The 17492-nt window shown below is 43.4% G+C and overlaps 1 protein-coding gene across 1 annotated transcript in view; it reads left to right on the plus strand.

The window, feature by feature from the left end:
• Positions 1-17492, plus strand: part of MUC13 (mucin 13, cell surface associated) — a 31441-nt gene that overhangs the window by 9844 nt on the left and 4105 nt on the right. Inside the window, exons 3-10 of the mRNA XM_011950770.1 lie at positions 2135-2257; positions 3624-3730; positions 5630-5685; positions 9406-9569; positions 12232-12351; positions 12669-12798; positions 13759-13796; positions 15406-15490. Of these exons, the coding sequence (XP_011806160.1) occupies positions 2135-2257; positions 3624-3730; positions 5630-5685; positions 9406-9569; positions 12232-12351; positions 12669-12798; positions 13759-13796; positions 15406-15490 (823 nt within the window). The remainder of the gene's footprint in view (positions 1-2134; positions 2258-3623; positions 3731-5629; positions 5686-9405; positions 9570-12231; positions 12352-12668; positions 12799-13758; positions 13797-15405; positions 15491-17492) is intronic.

The following is a 17492-nucleotide window of genomic DNA, read 5'->3' on the forward strand; positions in this document are numbered from 1 at the left end:
CAAAAGAAAAATACAAAAATTAGCCAGGTGTGGTAGCACGCACCTGTAGTCTCAGCTACTCAGGAGGCTGAAGTGGGAGGACCACTCAAGCCCTGGAGGCAGAGGTTGCAGCCAGCCAAGATTGTGTCACTGCACTCCAGGCTGGGCAACAGAGCAAGACCCTATCTCAAAAAAATAATGTTAATGGACTTTATTTTTAGAGCTATTTTAGACTCACAGCAAGATTTAGAGAAAGGTACAGAGGTTTCCCATATACTCCCTGGCCTGACACATACATTATCAACATCCCCTACCAGAGCAGTGTGTTTATTACAATTGATAAACCTCCAGTGACACATCATTATCACCTACAGACCATAGCTTACATTAGAAATCACTCTTGGTGTTATGCATTTTATGAATTTGGACAAATAAATGTATGGCATGCATCCACTATTATGGGATCACAGCCCTAAGAATCCTTTGCACTTTTCATCCTCCCCTCTAACTCCTGGCAACCACAGATCTTTTTACTGTCTCCATAGTTTTGCCTTTTCCAGAACTTCATACAGTTGGAATCATACAGTATGTAGCCTGTCGAGATTGGCTTCTTTTACATAGTAGTATGCATTTCCTCCATGTCTTTTCATGGCTTGATAGCTTATTTTTGAGTGCTGAATGGTATTCCATCGTCTAGATGTACCAGTTTGTTTATCCATTCACCTACTGAACGGTATCTCGGTTGTTTCCAAGTTGTGGCACTCATGAACAAAGCTGATATTAACGTGGATGTGCAGGTTTTTGTGTGGACATAAATTTTCCACACCTTTGGTTAAATACCAAGGTGGGTGACTCTCAGATCTTCCCGTAAGAGTATGTTCAGTTTTGTAAGAAGCCACCAAACTTTCCTTTCAAAGTGGCTGTGGCATTTTGCATTACCACCAATGAATGAGAGTTCCTGTTGCCCCATATTCTCACCAGCATTATTTTACTTTTTATTTTTTAAAAGAAGCAAATTAGGCCTATGATTATGGAAAAAGCAGCTCAAACAGGGCAAAATCATGTGCAATAAAAATTAAATCTCCCTCTCATCCTGAACCCCTAGGACCCAGACCCCGAGTTTCCTTCCCCAGAGGCAACTTCTGTGGCCAATTCCTTGTATCTCCCTCCTGAAATTACCTATGCAAATATAAGCATACATATTTGCTTGTGTATAATCTTCCCCTTCTTTTATTCACAAAAGAGAGCATGTTATACACATCGTACCTTACATACAGCTTTTAAAGAAATCAGTGGTTTCTACATATAGGTTTCTAAGACTCTCAAGACAGCTTTGAAGGTTATCAAACACATAAGCTATTCTGCCATCGCAGCTCAGAATCATCCCACTTGACAGAAATGAAGAAAACTGGCAGCCCAGATCACCATTGGATCACTGAGCTAACTCTCCTCCTCAGATCTCATCAGTCCCCAGAGAGAGAAAGATACTGCACTCTGCTTGGCCTGGGAGTCTCGGCCCACAGTGTAGAACCCATTGCAGTGTTATTTTCACCATTTATTCAAGTGATCCACTTAGAAAGCCAGAGGCTGGAGTGTCTTCTCATGGCCTCTTAGAATTTTCACTGAGTTAATCCACATTCTCTCCTTTACTGTCCCATTCCTGTTTTCATGGCTACGTCTCCTAGGTATGCTTACCAGAATATGACATCTAGTTTCTTTTCCGAGCTTCTTGGCTGTTCGATTATTCATACCTTTCTAAAAATAAGACGTTTTATCTAGAATGTTTTGGGGAGCCCCACCTTGTGTTAGAGGACCGTGCTTCAGGGTTCTGGAGGGACTTTGAGATCTTAAGATTCCTGACTCCTTGGAGTTAGAAGACTGCATTCTCTCTTTCTCTGGGCAAGCCGTTGTCCACTAATCTCTGATCTTTACTATTGACGAGTCTTATATTTGGTTCTAGAATTTCAGAAACAACTCTCTAGAAACCTAAGCAAGCAAATATTTGTTTTTAACTCTTCTAAAAGTGTGCTGTGGAGTAACACAACCAAGGAATGGAAAGGGCCCAGGAGGGAGGCAAGAAGATGGAAAAATACATTTCCTCTTGTTATTTATCGTCATTTCTCTGGATTTCTAATCTCTTTCTACTCCATCTAAGGTCCCAGCAATCCTTGCCAAGATGATCCTTGTGAAGATAATTCGTTATGTGTTGAGCTGCATAATACACGTTTTTGCCTGTGTTTAGAAGGATATTACTACAACTCTTCTATGTGCAAGAAAGGTGAGTTACAAGGGATGAGCTGTGTCTGAGCTCTGTATCTCATACCAAAAGTGGAATCGAAAATTCAAAATGATGGCAAAAGGAGATTCCAAAATATCAGAGATAAAGAAAATGTGGAGACAACAAAGGCCAGCAAAGTAAAGTGCTTTTACTTAGGGACACTGAGGCAGAACAAGGTGATCTATCTAAGACCACACAGTCCAGCAACCCTGGGAACCTGATCTTCAGTTCTGTGTCACAAGATTTGTTTACTCCACAACATCAGATCCCCCTCTTAGAGATATAAGAGCCCTTCAGTTCTAAAAATGGATTTCAGGAGTACATTTATACACCTATGGCATAATGATGTTTTGATTAGATCAAACACTAGGGTGCAATGAAGGTCTGAGGACTGACTGTCTGAGTTCTAGTTCTATTTTTTTTCTGTTTTATGAATGAGAAATAACTTCATTTTCCAGAGCAGCCAATTCTATAAGAAATTCATGCATTGCATTGCCCACTGGGTTAGGGATACATCAAAAGCCCCCCAAATGCTCATATTTTTAGCACTAATAATCTCACTTCTGGGAATTTACTCTAAGTAAGTGACCCCAAATACAGAAGAACAGTTTGTGTGTGAAGATGTTCATTGCAACTTTTTTCTTTTCCTTTTAAATAATTAAAAGCACTAAGTCCAATAACAAAAAATGATTACATCAAGGAAGGGAACATATACTTCATAGAATACTATGCAACCTTTAAAAATGATGGTTATGAGACCAGGCATAGGAGCTCACACCTGTAATCCTAGCACTTTGGGAGGCCAAGGCAGGAGGATCACTTGAGGCCAGGAACTTGAGACTAGCCTAGCCAACATACTGAGACCCCTATTTCTACAAATGTTAAAAAATTGCCTGGCTGTGGTGGCATATACCTGTAGTCTCAGCTAGTCAGGAGGCTGAGGCAGGAGGATCCCTTGAGCCCAGGAGTTCAAGCCTGCGGTAAGCCAGTTATGCCACTGCACTCCAGCCTGGGTGACAGAACAAGACCCTGTCTCTCTCTCTCTTATCTCTTTCTCTAAAAAAGAAAAAAGAAAAAAGACTAGGCAATGATTTGGAAAATACCTATTATATAGTAAGAAAAAAAGAAATATGGCATAAACTTGGAATTACAACAATGTAAACTGTGAATGGAAAGAAATATACCAAAATGAAAATGGTTGTGCTAGGTTGGGTGGGATTATGCATAACTTTAAAAATATTTCCAGATTTCCTGTAGTGTCATTATACAATGTTGGGAATTCTAAAAAATAATCTATGTTTTAAAACAAAATGGAAATGACCCTCTTTTCATTAAATAGTACAGAAAGATTCTGCTTAACTTTCAGGAAAGGTATTCCCTGGGATTATTTTAGTGGAAGTATCAGAAACATTTGATCCAGAAGACAAACATTCTGTGGCCTATCAAGATTTGCATAGTAAAATTACTGACTTCGTAAGTATTTTCCAGCTTTCCGTTCTGTAAAACATTCTTTTGTTCTAACACTGAGTTGCAGAGAGTAGAGCTGGTCTTCAGGTGGTTCACGCTGGTACCATTGTACCAGTTGTTCAAACAGTGAAATGTACCTTTACTGGTTGGTAAACAGCAGCTGTCCTGAGTGCCTCCACTGGTGCCACCACTTCTTCATTGCCCAGGCCTCTCCCCTGGGACCCTTGGACCACCCCATCGTCTTGCACCTGGAGGCATGGCACCTGGCCTGGCATGGCTGAGGGCCTGCAGAAGCTGGCTCCAGCCATACCATACCCATTGTTTTATAAGCTATTAATACAGTTTTAAATGGACAGATAAATATTATGAAGTTTTAAGATAAATTTCCACAGAATGAAAGAGAAAAAATTTAAAGATGTTGTTTTTCTTTTTTATATTCAAATTTGCATACATTTTCATACTAGTCTGGCTTTAAAAAAATGTCTAGAAGAATAATTATATCTGAATATCTGTTACTTATTTTTCCCATTTTCAAAAATGTTGGCATGAACAATACTTTCCCATCGTTTAGGTTATTGTGACCGAGTGCACACGTGTAAGCGAGCATGAAAGGAAAGGGTCTTTCCATTTTGCAGCCACAGATGTTAGCCCTGGAAGGATTCTCAGAGAGCATCCAGCCAATATAACTCAAAGTTCAGTTTTAAAGGAAAAAATATTAGCCTTAAATATGTCTTAGAAGTCAAGGTGGAGGCTGGGCACGGCGGCTCATGTGAGTAATCCTAGCACTTTGGGAGGCTGAGGCAGGCAGATTACTTGAGGTCAGGTGTTTGAAACCAGCCTAGCCAACATGGTGAAACCCCATCTGTACTAAAAATACAAAAAAATGAGCCGGGCGTGGTGGCGGGCACCTGTAATCCCAGCTACTCAGGAGGCTAAGGCAGGAGAATCACTTTAACCCAGGAGGTGGGGGTTGCAGTGGCCCAAGATCATGCCACTGCACTCCAGCGTGGGTGACAGAGTAAGACTCTGCCTGGAGAAAAAACAAAAGAAGTAGAGATGGAGAGACATTTTTTTAAAGCTGAAGTCTTATTCCATGACAATGTCTCTCAATTTGAAATTATATCACTATTAGAACTGGTAACATGTAAAAAACGTATCATGGAAATGATTTTACAGATGGTGCAAAGAGAGCTAGTGCTTCCCCCTGCACAGCCAGCCAGTACCTGACAATGCTAGGATAGAATCTGCGGCTGCTGTGTCACAGAGTTTGCCCCTTTGCCATGTCACCTCTGCCCTGTGGGCCAGCTGGCTGTGACTTGCCCTCTCATCTCGGATCTGCTTTCAAATTTGCCAGCATGGATGGTTTCAGTACATTGAAGACAGCAACATCAATGTGGTCCTACTTCCAGGGAACCCCTGAAGTACTTCATGTGGCTTTACTGAGCAATGGTCACTTAGCACTACTTTCCTCAAACTTGACTTTGAGTGTGAGTGTCACAAAAGCCCCCTCCAGTTACAGGCCTTATGCCCCGGTCTTCAGAGATCAGATTAGAGACTTGATCTCAGTCAGGGTTTGATGTTCCTGGGGAAACCAGTGAGGGGATGAAGCATTCTTATAGTTCCTGGGAGATTTGTAATCTGGAAAGGATGCACCAGAACTCCCTTGCAACCATTAGAATAGAGTTAGGAAAATAGAGACAGCTTACTTTCTTCAAGGTCCTCTTCGCAGCCTTTGTGGGGGCAGTCCCAGCTCAGGCCCTAAGAAGTCCCCCAGGGTCCATTTTCTACCCAGTTGGATCCTGTTAAAAGCTAGATAGAGTATTATTTTTTTCTGCCCCATTTGATTTGTAGAAAATGTGAAAAAAAAATGTTTTTACTTGTTATTAAATCTGTTCTCCTCCACAGTTTAAAGGTGTATTTGGCACATCTGTTTATGGACAGACTGTAATTCTTAATATAAGGTAAGTTTGTTAGGGACTGCTGAGGTACCTTGGAGGCAGATGTGTGTCTGTCTAACTTCCGAGCTTCTCTTGAGGTCTGCATGTAACATTAAGACCCTCTGTGGCAAGTCACAAGTTAAGAGGAGAGAGTCAGTCTCAGTCTGAGCACTGCAAACGGGACTGTGTGCCTTGGCCCTGCCTCTGATGTCACCTCAACTCTGGGCAGGGTGTGGCCTGCAGAAGGCAAGATTCTGTCTGTGATTGGCTGTGCAACAACTTGTGCACACGGCCCAGGACATCATCTGGATCTCTTTGTCTTGATCCCATGGCTGCAAACCATACCTAGTCAATCCCTGGAATGTGCATTCCAGCGGGCCAGGGGGAGACTGAATGGCCCGTGATCATCTCTTCCCTTATATGGCAAGTGTGAGGTGGACAAGAACACCCAAATCACACAACTGGCTACCGAAGGGTCAGTGGTGAGCTCTTTCTGCAGTGAGAACAAGCACTTATTGAGCACTTCAACAGGTAATAGCAAGTTCTGGGTGCTATTTAGGGAAATAAAGAGGAAGAAGATTCTCAAGAAATTAGCAATTGCATCTCAGCCTCCTCTGAAGCACATTAATACACAAGTACTCAGGCTGAGGAAAGAATGCTCTAAGACAAACGAAGTTAGGTAGGAAAAGCAGTCCTCGTGTAGCAATACACTATTTACATCTTAAGTCTTACTATTGTATTTATCCTTATAAGCCATATCAAATCCTTTGTGGAGGCCAGGCATGGTGGCTCACACCTATAATCCTAGCACTTTGAGAGGCTGAAATTGGAGGATCACTTGAGGCCAGGAGTTCAAGACCAGCCTAAGCAACATAGTGACACTACATCTCTACCAAAGATGTATTCTCACTCCCATCATGCAGGCTGGAGTACAGTTGCACGATCTCAGCTCACTGCAACCTCTACCTCCTGGGTTCAAGCGATTCTCCTTCCTCAGCCTCCAGAGTAGCTGGGATTACAGGTGCACGCCCCACACCTGGCCTAATTTTTGTATTTTTAGTAGAGACGGGATTTCATCATGTTGGTCAGGCTGGTCTCGAACTCCTGACCTCATGATCCACCCGCTTCAGCCTCCCAAAGTGCTGGGATTACAGGCATTAGCCAGTACTCCTGGCCTGAAAAAAAAAAAAGTCTTTTAAAAATCTTTTGTGGAATGAGAGAGAGGGAGAGAGAGTTTGTGTATAAAATTTCAGAGAGGTCTTTTAAAAGTGATGGATTTCTAGCTTGGTCTTGAATGAGGGGCAAGTCTGGTTGGCAGTGAAGAGGCACAGTTTGCATGGTGGGAGGCTGGCAGCAAGCAGACGGGCTGGGCCCAAACGCAGAGACTCTGTAGCTGGAGGTGTACAGCAGACAGCTGCTGGAGGGCTGTGAATTGTTTCTAGGGATTAGGTTTGGTTTAGTGGACAACAGTCAGTTCATGTGTAGGGGATGACTGGATGCCAACAGGAACAGTAAAATTGGAATGGAGTTAGCCAAACCTGTACTTGAATCCTGGCCTTGGCACTTCATCCCTGAGTGACTAGGCAGGTATTCTAACCTCTCAGAACCTTTGTCACTGCATCTGTGTAATTGGGATAATCTGATCAACTTCCCTGGAGCCTTGTGAGGAGTAACTGAGATAACATTTGGAAGATTCCCTGTATGCAGTGCCTGGCACATAGTTGATTTCGACACCATTCTGTTCCCTTTCTAGAATATGGGACCCTGCAGTGTGATGGAGAGCTGGTCCCACAAGGTCATTTGGGGGATCCCCAAAACTGTGGCACTCCTCTGATTCTTAAGGAGTTACTAAAAGGGAGCCAGGCTTGTTTGGAGGCAAACCTTCACCCGTGAGCTCAGAGGCATGGAGGGAACTACTTCCCCCACCTCGGGGCTCATTGCAGGGCAAATGCACCTGGGGCTCACCTAGAAAGGCATTTCTTAGGCTCCAGCCCAAAATTATCTCTCCCCTCTGACTCCCCAAGCTCTTTCCTACTATAGCAATGTTAGAATTGGAAGGATCCTCAGAATTTCTCTCTTTAAAACCTCTCTTTGGACAGAGGAAGAAACTCGGGCCCAGAGAAGCTGACTGGTCTTGGGCCACAAGGGTCTGGACCTCATGTCTTAACTCCAAGCCTAGTGCCCTCGTCATTTATATTCAAGTGTGCAGTGGCTCCAGTGTTTCCTTTAACTGTTTCACAGGTGTAACGTCTTGCCTCCTGAATTAGAGTATAAACCTGTAGGTTCGTTTAACGAATAAATTATGGATGGCATTTGCTTTCCTAGCCCCAGTGCAAAGTTATGCCATATATTTCAACCAATATAGAATAATTTGTATCAAGTTCACCTTTCTCACTGCCCTATTACATTCCACTCCTACTCCCCGCCCACCCCCACCACCACCACCAAATCCCATCATGAACAAATTATGGTAGAAAATATTAAATTACAATGCTGAAGCCCATTTCATTTTTTGGACTCCATTTTGAGATGATTGTGCCTAAAAATGGATTTGGTTCATGTTTTGGATTTTTCTTGATTGTTCTTCTGAGGACCCAAGGTGGCTGCAAACATTGCCTAAATAGGTTGGCTATATTTTCAGGCTTCTGCATTTATTCGAAAGTCAAAATGAAATTTTAGCTGGGCATGGTGGCGCGTGCCTGTGGTCCCAGTTACTTGGGAGACCAAGGCGGCAGGATCAGCTGAGCCCAGGAGGTTGAGGCTGCAGTAAGACGTGATCTCACCACCGCACTCCAGCCTGGTGACAGAGCAAGACCCTGTCTCAAAAAACAAATAAAATAAAAAATTTAAAAAAAAAGTCAAACAGGATTATAGAAAAAAACATTTAGACAACAAAAACACGTCCTGAGGCTTAAAAGCACAGAGCGACAAATCAGATAGTGAAGAAGTTTTTAAAAGTCCCTTTTCCCCTATCTCAGTAATTGTATCACTTGATTCATTTTGGACAATGAAATAATCGCACAGCTGTGCTTAGGGCTCCGAACTGCAGTGCTGATTAGAGAGAGACAGTGACAATGTCTTGCTTATGGCAGGCACTTGATATTGCTGGTAGGATTTGGTAGTATGTGCTCGTGTTTTCCGCAGCCCCGGCCCTCTTTTTCACTTCTCCTCTGGGTCGTGTGTGTCCAGGCCCAGTCATGTTCCCACTTTGAAGCTGCCTGCTGACTTCCTGGTCCTTTCTGGGAGTGATCCAGGCTCTCTATGGCTGGTTACTGCTTTCTCCGTGCACAGGGAGGGACACGTGCCCCTCTGTCTCTCTCAAAGGACCAGTCTGAGATTTAACAGTTCAGCAAGACCTACTCTCGCTGTCTTACAGAAAGTGACAATTTCCCATTTCAGGTGTTACTTGTTCTAATTCTGGTTAGCTCTAGGCTCCTAGATCCTTCAAATGATGATTCACAATTCTTCCAAAAATGATTATCCACAATTTTCCTAAGTTTTCTCCAACAGAATATTGTTTACACCATAGGTTTCCTCTGAATGCACATCAAACAGAGGCCTCCAAGCCTGAACATCGCCATCTTTTTGCAGCCCCCGGCCTCCATATGTGGGTCCCAATCATAGGGACAGGACAGTGGGTCAGGACTAGGGCCGGGAGATTCGAGAGTCTGGGAGATTAGAAGACTTATTTGTTGTTTCTTCAGTTCAATTCATTAAGTGACAACAGATTCATCTCATTTTTAGCACACCTCTGTCACCAAGATCTGAAATGCGTGCTGATGACAAGTTTGTTAATGTAACAATAGTAACAATTTTGACAGAAACCACAAGTGACAATGAGACGACTGTGACTGCTAAAATTATTAATGCAGTTGGAAACAACTCAAGCGGCATTCTAAACTGTACTTGTAAGTATTGTATAATTTTATTCAAAGTTTACCTGAAGACCTACCTACCTTTTTTGTAAACCTTTTCATTATATGTGAAAAGGAGGCAAGAACTACGTCATTGAACTGACGAATGTCTCTAAATTTCTTTTTAACCAATTCTTCTTCCCTTTTCATGCTTGCTTGCCCTCTGCTTCTTTCCAGCTATCTTCCAAGTCATCAAACTGACCAGTGTGTTCCTCTCTAGGAAGGTATAAATGACCAGACAAACCACTGCTGGACAGGGAAAGAAAAAGGAGAAACAACAGGGCTTTCTGTCAAGTTGAAGCTTTCCAAATGATTACAGAAAGTTTTACCTATGGCTGGGCGTGGTGGCTCATGCCTGTAATCCCAACACTTTGGGAGGCCAAGATTGGCAGATTCCTTGAGCCCAGGAGTTTGAGACCAACCTGGGCAACATGGTAAAATCTCTACAAAAAAATACAAAAAATCAGCCAGGTGTGGTGGTGCAGGTCTGTGGTCTCAGCTACTTAGGAGGCTGAGGTGGGAGGATTGCGTGAGCCCAGGAGGTTGAGGCTGCAGTGAGCTGAGATCATGACACCACACTCCAGCCTGGGCAATAGAGCAAGACCAAGCATTACCTGTACTATTTTCCCCTTTAGACTGACACACAAACCCACCATGTAGCTGTAGCAATTTGCGTTTGCTGTGTTACAACGGTAGTGGCCGAAAACAACCACCATTTATTTATTGCAACCCTAGAATTCTTTGGGTCTGAATTTGGGCTGGGCTCAAGTGGATAGTCTGCTGATCTGGGCCAGGCTTAATTGATATCTGCTGGGCTCACTTAAGCATCTGCCATTAGCTGCTGGGTCAGATAATTGGTTTGTCTCTGCTCCACATGGTCTCTTATTCTCAGCAGACCCATCCAAAGGATTTCAAGAGAAGCAAGGGGGTAAAATGCACAAGTATTTCTCAAGGCTCTGCTTACATCAGAGTTACAACTGTCCAGTTGGCTAAAGCAATTCTCATGACCAAGCACAGTGTGGAAGGGCCCTGCCAAAGGGGTACAGAAAGGTGTGAGTAAATTGATGTCATGACTGCAGTCAACCCACCACAGCAGTCATCAGAAGTTCCTCACCCCAGAGGTGACCCATTGGGGCCAGTCCCAGGAAGAGGTGTTTGCAGTTGTTCTCAGTCCTGGCTGGCTGCCAAATCCAGAACCCTCTGTTGGGCCACAACTTATTTGACTTTTCTATAGCATTTGACGCTAGTATCGTTCCCTTCTAGATGTTCCTTCTTCCTGGGGCCTGCATCCACCATTCTCCTAATCACCTTCGTGCCTCCCTCATCCTTCTTTTTGCTTCTTCTAAGACTCCTTTCTTCATCTCTTAAATGTTTGCTTGTTTGTTTGTTTGTTTGTTTGTTCATTCGTTTGACAGGGTCTCACACTGTTGCCGAGGCTGGAGTGCAGTGGGATGATCTTGGCTCACCACAACCTCCAACTCGCGGGTTCAAGCGATTCTCCTGCCTCAGCCTCTCAAGTAGCTGGGATTATAGGCATGTGCCACCACGCCCAGCTAATTTTTGTATTTTTAGTAGAGACGGTTTTCACCGTTTTGGCCGGGCTGGTCTTGAACTCCTGACCTCAGGTGATCTGCCCGCCTTGGCCTCCCAAGGTGCTGGGATTACAGGTGTGAGCCACTATACCTGGCCAGAAAGTACTTTTTCCCGTTCTCCGGCTTCAGTGGCAAAGATAAATCATTTTCTTTGCCCAAAATTGTAGAATCTCTTGCTCTAGACTTTTAATCCGAGCCATTTTCATGTGGCAGGTGATGAAGGAGGCTCAGTTACAGTTTGGGATGTTTAGTAGAGAGGAACCATATGACTCTAACTACTCTTATTCTCTCCCCCTAATCCATTCTCAGACTCATCTTTTTTTTTTTTTTTTCTTCCCAAGACAGAGTTTTGCTCTGTCACCCAGAGCTGGAGTGCAATGGTATGATCTTGGCTCACTGCAACCTCTGCCTCCCAGGTTCAAGCAATTCTCCTGCCTCAACCTCCTGAGTAGCTGGGATTACAGGTGTCTGCCACCATACCCAGCTAATTTTTGTATTTTTAGCAGAGACAGGGTTTCACCATATTGTCCAGGCTGGTCTCAAACTCCTGACCTCGTGATCCACCAGCCTCAGCCTCCCAAAGTGCTGGGATTACAGATGTGAGCCACCACGCCCAGCCCAGACTCATCTTTTAACCCTAATGCCTTCCAACCCATTATTTATTTATTTATTTATTTTTATATTTCGAGACAAGGTCTCACTCTCGCTCAAGTTGGAGTGCAGTGGCATGATCATGGCTCACTGTAACCTTGAACTTCTGGGCTCAAGTGATCCTCCCACTCCAACCTCCTGAGTAACTAGGACTACAGGAGCTTGCCACCATGCCCAGCTAACTTTTAAATTTTTTCACTGTGTTGCCCAGGCTGGTCTTGAACTCCTAGGCTCAAACGATCCTCCTGCCTTGGCCTTCTAAAGTGCTGGAATTGTAGTTGTGAACCACTGCACCTGGCCCCAAAACTTATTAAAAGGCAAAGTATAACAGCAATGGGGTGGAGTAATTTTCACAAATTATCTTATCCATATTGTCATGCTGAATATATTTTAAAATTATTTGTGCTTCTCAGTGACCTCTAGGTGTGATTATTATGGCTGTAAGCAGTATGCGGATGAATGCATCAATGGTTTGGCATGCGATTGCAAACCTGGCCTGCAAAGGCCTAACCCACAGAGCCCTTTCTGTGTTGGTAAGTGTTTCACCTGCTTTTAAATGTTCTTCACAACTCCACTTTCTCTCCTTTTGCAACAAAATTCACTGCTTAAGTTTCCACGTGCATTTCAGAGTCTGAGTGATGTGACTTCTGACTTTAGACATATGGACCATGGCTGGGACCTTTGCTAACCCATGTCCAGCTTCACAGGGGACACATCATGTGTGGAGTCAACAAGCATCTCATTTTACCTAGAAGAAGCAATGTGAAAAACACTGTCATGTTGTCACACGTGACTTTGGGGTTAAAGAGATTGTTTCTGAAAATTACCCAGAAATCATTCTGTTTTGAAGCTTCCAGTCTCAAGTGTCCTGATGCCTGCAACGCAGAGCACAAGGAATGCTTAATAAAGAAGAACGGCGGGGCCCCTGAGTGTGCGTGCGTGCCCGGCTATGAGGAAGATGGTAATGGGAACTGCCAAAAGTAAGAAAAATTACTTTGTTTTTGTCTTGCCATAGCTGGAGCTAGGCAAAGAAGAGAGACATTACAACACATACATAGGCGTTGAGTCAGGAAGTTGATAAGCTGGCATAGGTTGACAGAGACAGAGCATCAGCAGCAGCAGCAGCAATAGTTTTTTTTTTTTTTTTTTCCTGAGATGGAGTCTTACTCTGTCCCCCAGGCTAGAGTGCAATGGCGCAATCTCGGCTCACTGCAACCTCCGCCCCCGAGGTTCAAGCGATTCTCCTGCCTAAGCCTCTCGAGTAGCTGGGATTACAGGTGCCTGTCACTGCGTCCGGCTAATTTTTGTATTTTTAGTGGAGACGGGGTTTCACCATCTTTGCCAGGCTGGTCTTGAACTCCTGACCTCATGATTCACCCTCCTCGGCCTCCCAAAGTGCTGGGATTACAGGCATGAGCCACCGCGCCCAGCATCATCGATAGTTTTTGAGCGTCGTCTATGCTCCAGGAAACACACTAGGTAATACCTATCACACAGCAACACTGTCAGGAATGTCTTAATTTCCCATTTTCAGGTGAGGAAACTGAATGTAAATAACATCCTCCAGCTCACAGGGCAGCAAATAAGTGGCAGAGCCATGTGGTGTCACAGCCTGAGAGGGTCCCACTACCCTCCATGCCTCTTGGGTTCAGTTTTGCCTGAATTGCAGAATCTTTCTGACGCCTGGAGGATGGAGTGTTCAGTCAGTAACAAATGAGCCTGCATGGGATTGCATACCCCCTCAGCTTTCCAGAACCCCATGGAAGTTGGTCTCCTGGAATAATGAAAGTGTAAGGAAGACAAAAGAAAGAGCAAAAAAAGCAAGGGAGGACAGAATAAAAGGAAGATGGAAAGGAAGAGGTGGAGATTGGGGTGGGAACTCTGACATGCTCCCCATAGGGGCTCTTTAACACTGTTTCCTATTGCTCACTGTATTTCAGGTGTGCATTTGGCTACAGTGGACTCGACTGTGAGGACAGTGAGTATGAAAGTCTTGCTATTATAAACAAGTTATTAAACATCTGAGAAATCAGTAGTGACCCCATTCAACATCCTGCCCAGTCCTTCAAAGTCTCTGTCCTCTTTCATAAAGAGAGAGAGCGTCTGCCTCCAGTTTGCCTTCTGGGTCCTGCCATGCCATGCCCACCCTTAGGTTACGAACAGCAGCCCCTCTGCCATAGAAAATCACAGAACTCAGCCCCAGGAGTGGGCTGGTACCTCTGGACTTGCTTGAGACCAGAGAAGGGCGTCTTAGCATTATATTGATTTCCTACATTAGCTTACATATGCATTATCTGCTGCTACTAGAGATAAAAGACCAGTACATTCCAAAAATTCTGGTGGTTGTAGAAAAGCAGACCTAGAAACCAGACATTTAAATACTCAAATCCTTTTGTCTCAGAGCTATTTACTAGTTTGGGATATTTTGCTGCAAATTCAAATTCTGTTCCCTCCCATGCCCCACCCCCACCAGATTAAGACAATACTAACTTTAAATTTTCAATCATTTTATATTCTAAAATGGACATAATGAACTAAAGATCAGTCTTCCAAGATGAAGGAAATATTACTGTCAGCCTTCCTGCCAGCCATGAAGATAGTAATGAGTGACATTCTCCGTTTTTACTGTATTTTATTGCAAGGAATAATTTGCTAAGTCTTTCTTCAGAGCTTTCAATTTCCACACCTATAAAATGAGAAGTTTGGACCAGACAAACTTTGAGGTCTTTCCCAGATTTGCTAGTCTATGGCCCCATGAATCCACATTAAAGGCGGCATTTGTGGAAGTCGTATAGCAGAGACAAAGAGGTCTAGAGCAGTGTTGTGCAATAGAAATATTATGTGAGCTACACATTTCATTTGAAATTTTAGAAATTTCAAGTAAATTGTTAGAAGTAGAAGGAAACAGATGAGGTTGATTTTAAGAATATATTTTATTTAACCCATATAGCCAAAATATCATTTCAACATGGAATCAATAAAAAAAAGATAAACCAATTATCTCACATTTTTTTCACACGAGGTGTTTGCAGTCTGGTGTGTCTATTACATTGTGTCTCATAGCCACAGTCAGGTGTCAATAGCGCCAACCAGGACAGAGTTAGGAGAGGAGAATGGGTGATAATGTAATGTCTAGACTCTTCCCTCATTGATGTTATTATCAAGCCATTAGCTGGCTCCTCTAGCAGTGACATTTAACTCCAACCTAGTTTCCTTAGCTTATCAGTAAGGTGAGGTATGGAGGGCAGGCAAAGGCAGCAGAGGTAAGGAGGGAGGTGTGGCCCTCAGCTGATACTCCACTCCCCACAAAGTCCAGGAAGACCCTGCCACCATCAGCCTCCTTTGTATTTGCAGTCTTTTGTCTGACAAGGCTGCCCTTTCCAACTGAGTTCTGAAGGCACAGTTTAGGAGGTGTGAGGGGCAGATGCTAAAGGAAATAGGCCAACTACCCAATCGGGCCTGGAGGGTTGGAGACCAGAGCCTGATCGTCTTCACAGCTAGGAGTCCCTGGAAATACACGAACCTGTGCAGTAGACAGTTGGGAGCCGGCTTGCTGGAGACTGTTCTTATTTTCTTCTCCCTTTCAGAATTTCAGCTGATCCTCACTATTGTGGGCACCATTGCTGGCATTGTCATTCTCAGCATGATAATTGCATTGATCATCACAGCAAGGTATGGGATGAAAGTGTCCTTTTTAATTCTTTTTTTTATATAGAGAGATGGGGGTCTCACTCTGTTGCCCATGTTGTTCTCAAACCCCTGGATTCAAACCATCCTCCCACCTCAGCCTCCCAGAGTGGTGGGATTACAGGCATGAGCCTGGCATGAGCCACCACACCTGCCAGAAGTGGCCTTTTCCTGTGGCACAGCACCACCAACATGACACTCTCTAGTTTCCAAACACACTCATCCTCTCCTGGGCAAGAGAAGGGAGATAAGGAGAGGCCTTTCTAATACCACTAATGTTTTTTCCTTACCTTAGTTTTCTTCTTATTATATAAGCAATAGCATGATCATGGAACAAAATCAAGAAAATAGAGAAGTGGGTAAAGGGGTGGAATTTAAAAATCACTCACAAAACCCACCACGCTGAGGCAACTAACATTTTGATATGTAACCTTCCAGGTTTATTTCTATCTTTTAAAATAATATTATATACATAATTTTGTATCTTTTGTGTTTTAAAAATTTTGGATTGAGGTTTTTTTTGGTTTAACACCGTAAGATGACATAGCAACCATTTCCTTATGTCATTAAAAACTCTTTGTTAATGTAATAGTATTTAACTCCACTGAAGTTGTGAAATACAGTTTTCATCAGGTCACTTCCCTGTCCAGGACTCTGCTGCAGATGGTCTAAAATCAACCTCAACTGAACCCCCTGGGTTTTTTTAAACTTTTTTAAAGAAAGGTTATTTCGTTAGCCGGACATGGTGGTGGCACCCCTGTAATCCTGCTACTCAGGAGGCTGAGGCAGGACAATCCCTTGAACTGGGAGGCGGAGGCTGCGGTGAGCCAAGATTGCCCCACTGCACTCCAGCCTGGGTGACAGAGCAAGACCCTGTCGCACACGCACACACACAAACACGCATGTGTTATCTCTGCAAGGCTATTTCTCAGCTTGGTGCCTTAAGGTCTCTTCTCTTATGGAAAGGGCAGTAGAGTTCATTCATTCAACAGATATTCAGATAGACTAAAGGTCCTCCCATTAACAGGGTGGCAAATGCTGTGATCTCTTTCCCATTCTAAATGTGCTAACTGGTGATCCACTTTGATGTTTTTAAAGCTACTGTTTTCTAACATTTAGTTCATGTCTTATATTTTGGCAAAATAGGTAGTTTTCCACTACAATGTGAGAGGATAAACAGATTTTAGGTTCCTGAAATATTTTGTTCTTGGTTTTTTGTTTTTTTTTTTTCTTGAGACAGAGTCTTGGTCTGTCACCCAGGCTGGAGTACAGTGGCATGATCTTGGCTCACTGCAACCTCCACCTCCCAGGTTCAAGCGATTCTCCTGCCCCAGCCTCCCGAGCAGCTGGTACTAGAGGCACCTGCCACTGTGCCTGGTTAATTTTTGTGTTTTTAATGGAGATGAGGTTTCACCATGTTAGCCAGACTGATCTTGAACTCCTGGCCTTAAGTGATCTGCCCACTGCGGCCTCCCAAAGTGCTGGGATTACAGAGGTGGGCTACTGAGCCCAGTCTCCTTTCACGTCTTTGAACTTATTTTACTCATTTTACCCACCGAGGTGATTCTTAGATGTTGACTTTGCTTGAATGAAATGCTGTATCACAAATTATCTTTTCTCTTTGACCTCTATTATCATTTCCAGAAATAATTCAAAAGAGCACTTAAGAATAATAATATTATGAGCAAAATGTGAATGAGGCCAGTGGAATTAGATGGTTATGTTGGATCAGCATTGAAGTCCAGGTTTTGTAGATACTCAGAGCTCATGAGCTTAAACTTAGGGAACCTACACTGAAGAAAATAATGAGGTGTTTTATTTCACTCTTAGTGGGGCATCAAGTCTGCAACTTGGTGTTCTTTGGTTATGCAACTTATTCTTTTTTTTTTTTTTTTTTATACTTTAAGTTCTAGGGTACATGTGCATAACGTGCAGGTTTGTTACATATGTATACTTGTGCAATGTTGGTGTGCTGCACCCATCAACT

The sequence above is a fragment of the Colobus angolensis genome, unplaced genomic scaffold (assembly GCF_000951035.1).
Source record: "Colobus angolensis palliatus isolate OR3802 unplaced genomic scaffold, Cang.pa_1.0 Scaffold31, whole genome shotgun sequence".
Taxonomy (NCBI): Eukaryota; Metazoa; Chordata; class Mammalia; order Primates; family Cercopithecidae; genus Colobus; species Colobus angolensis.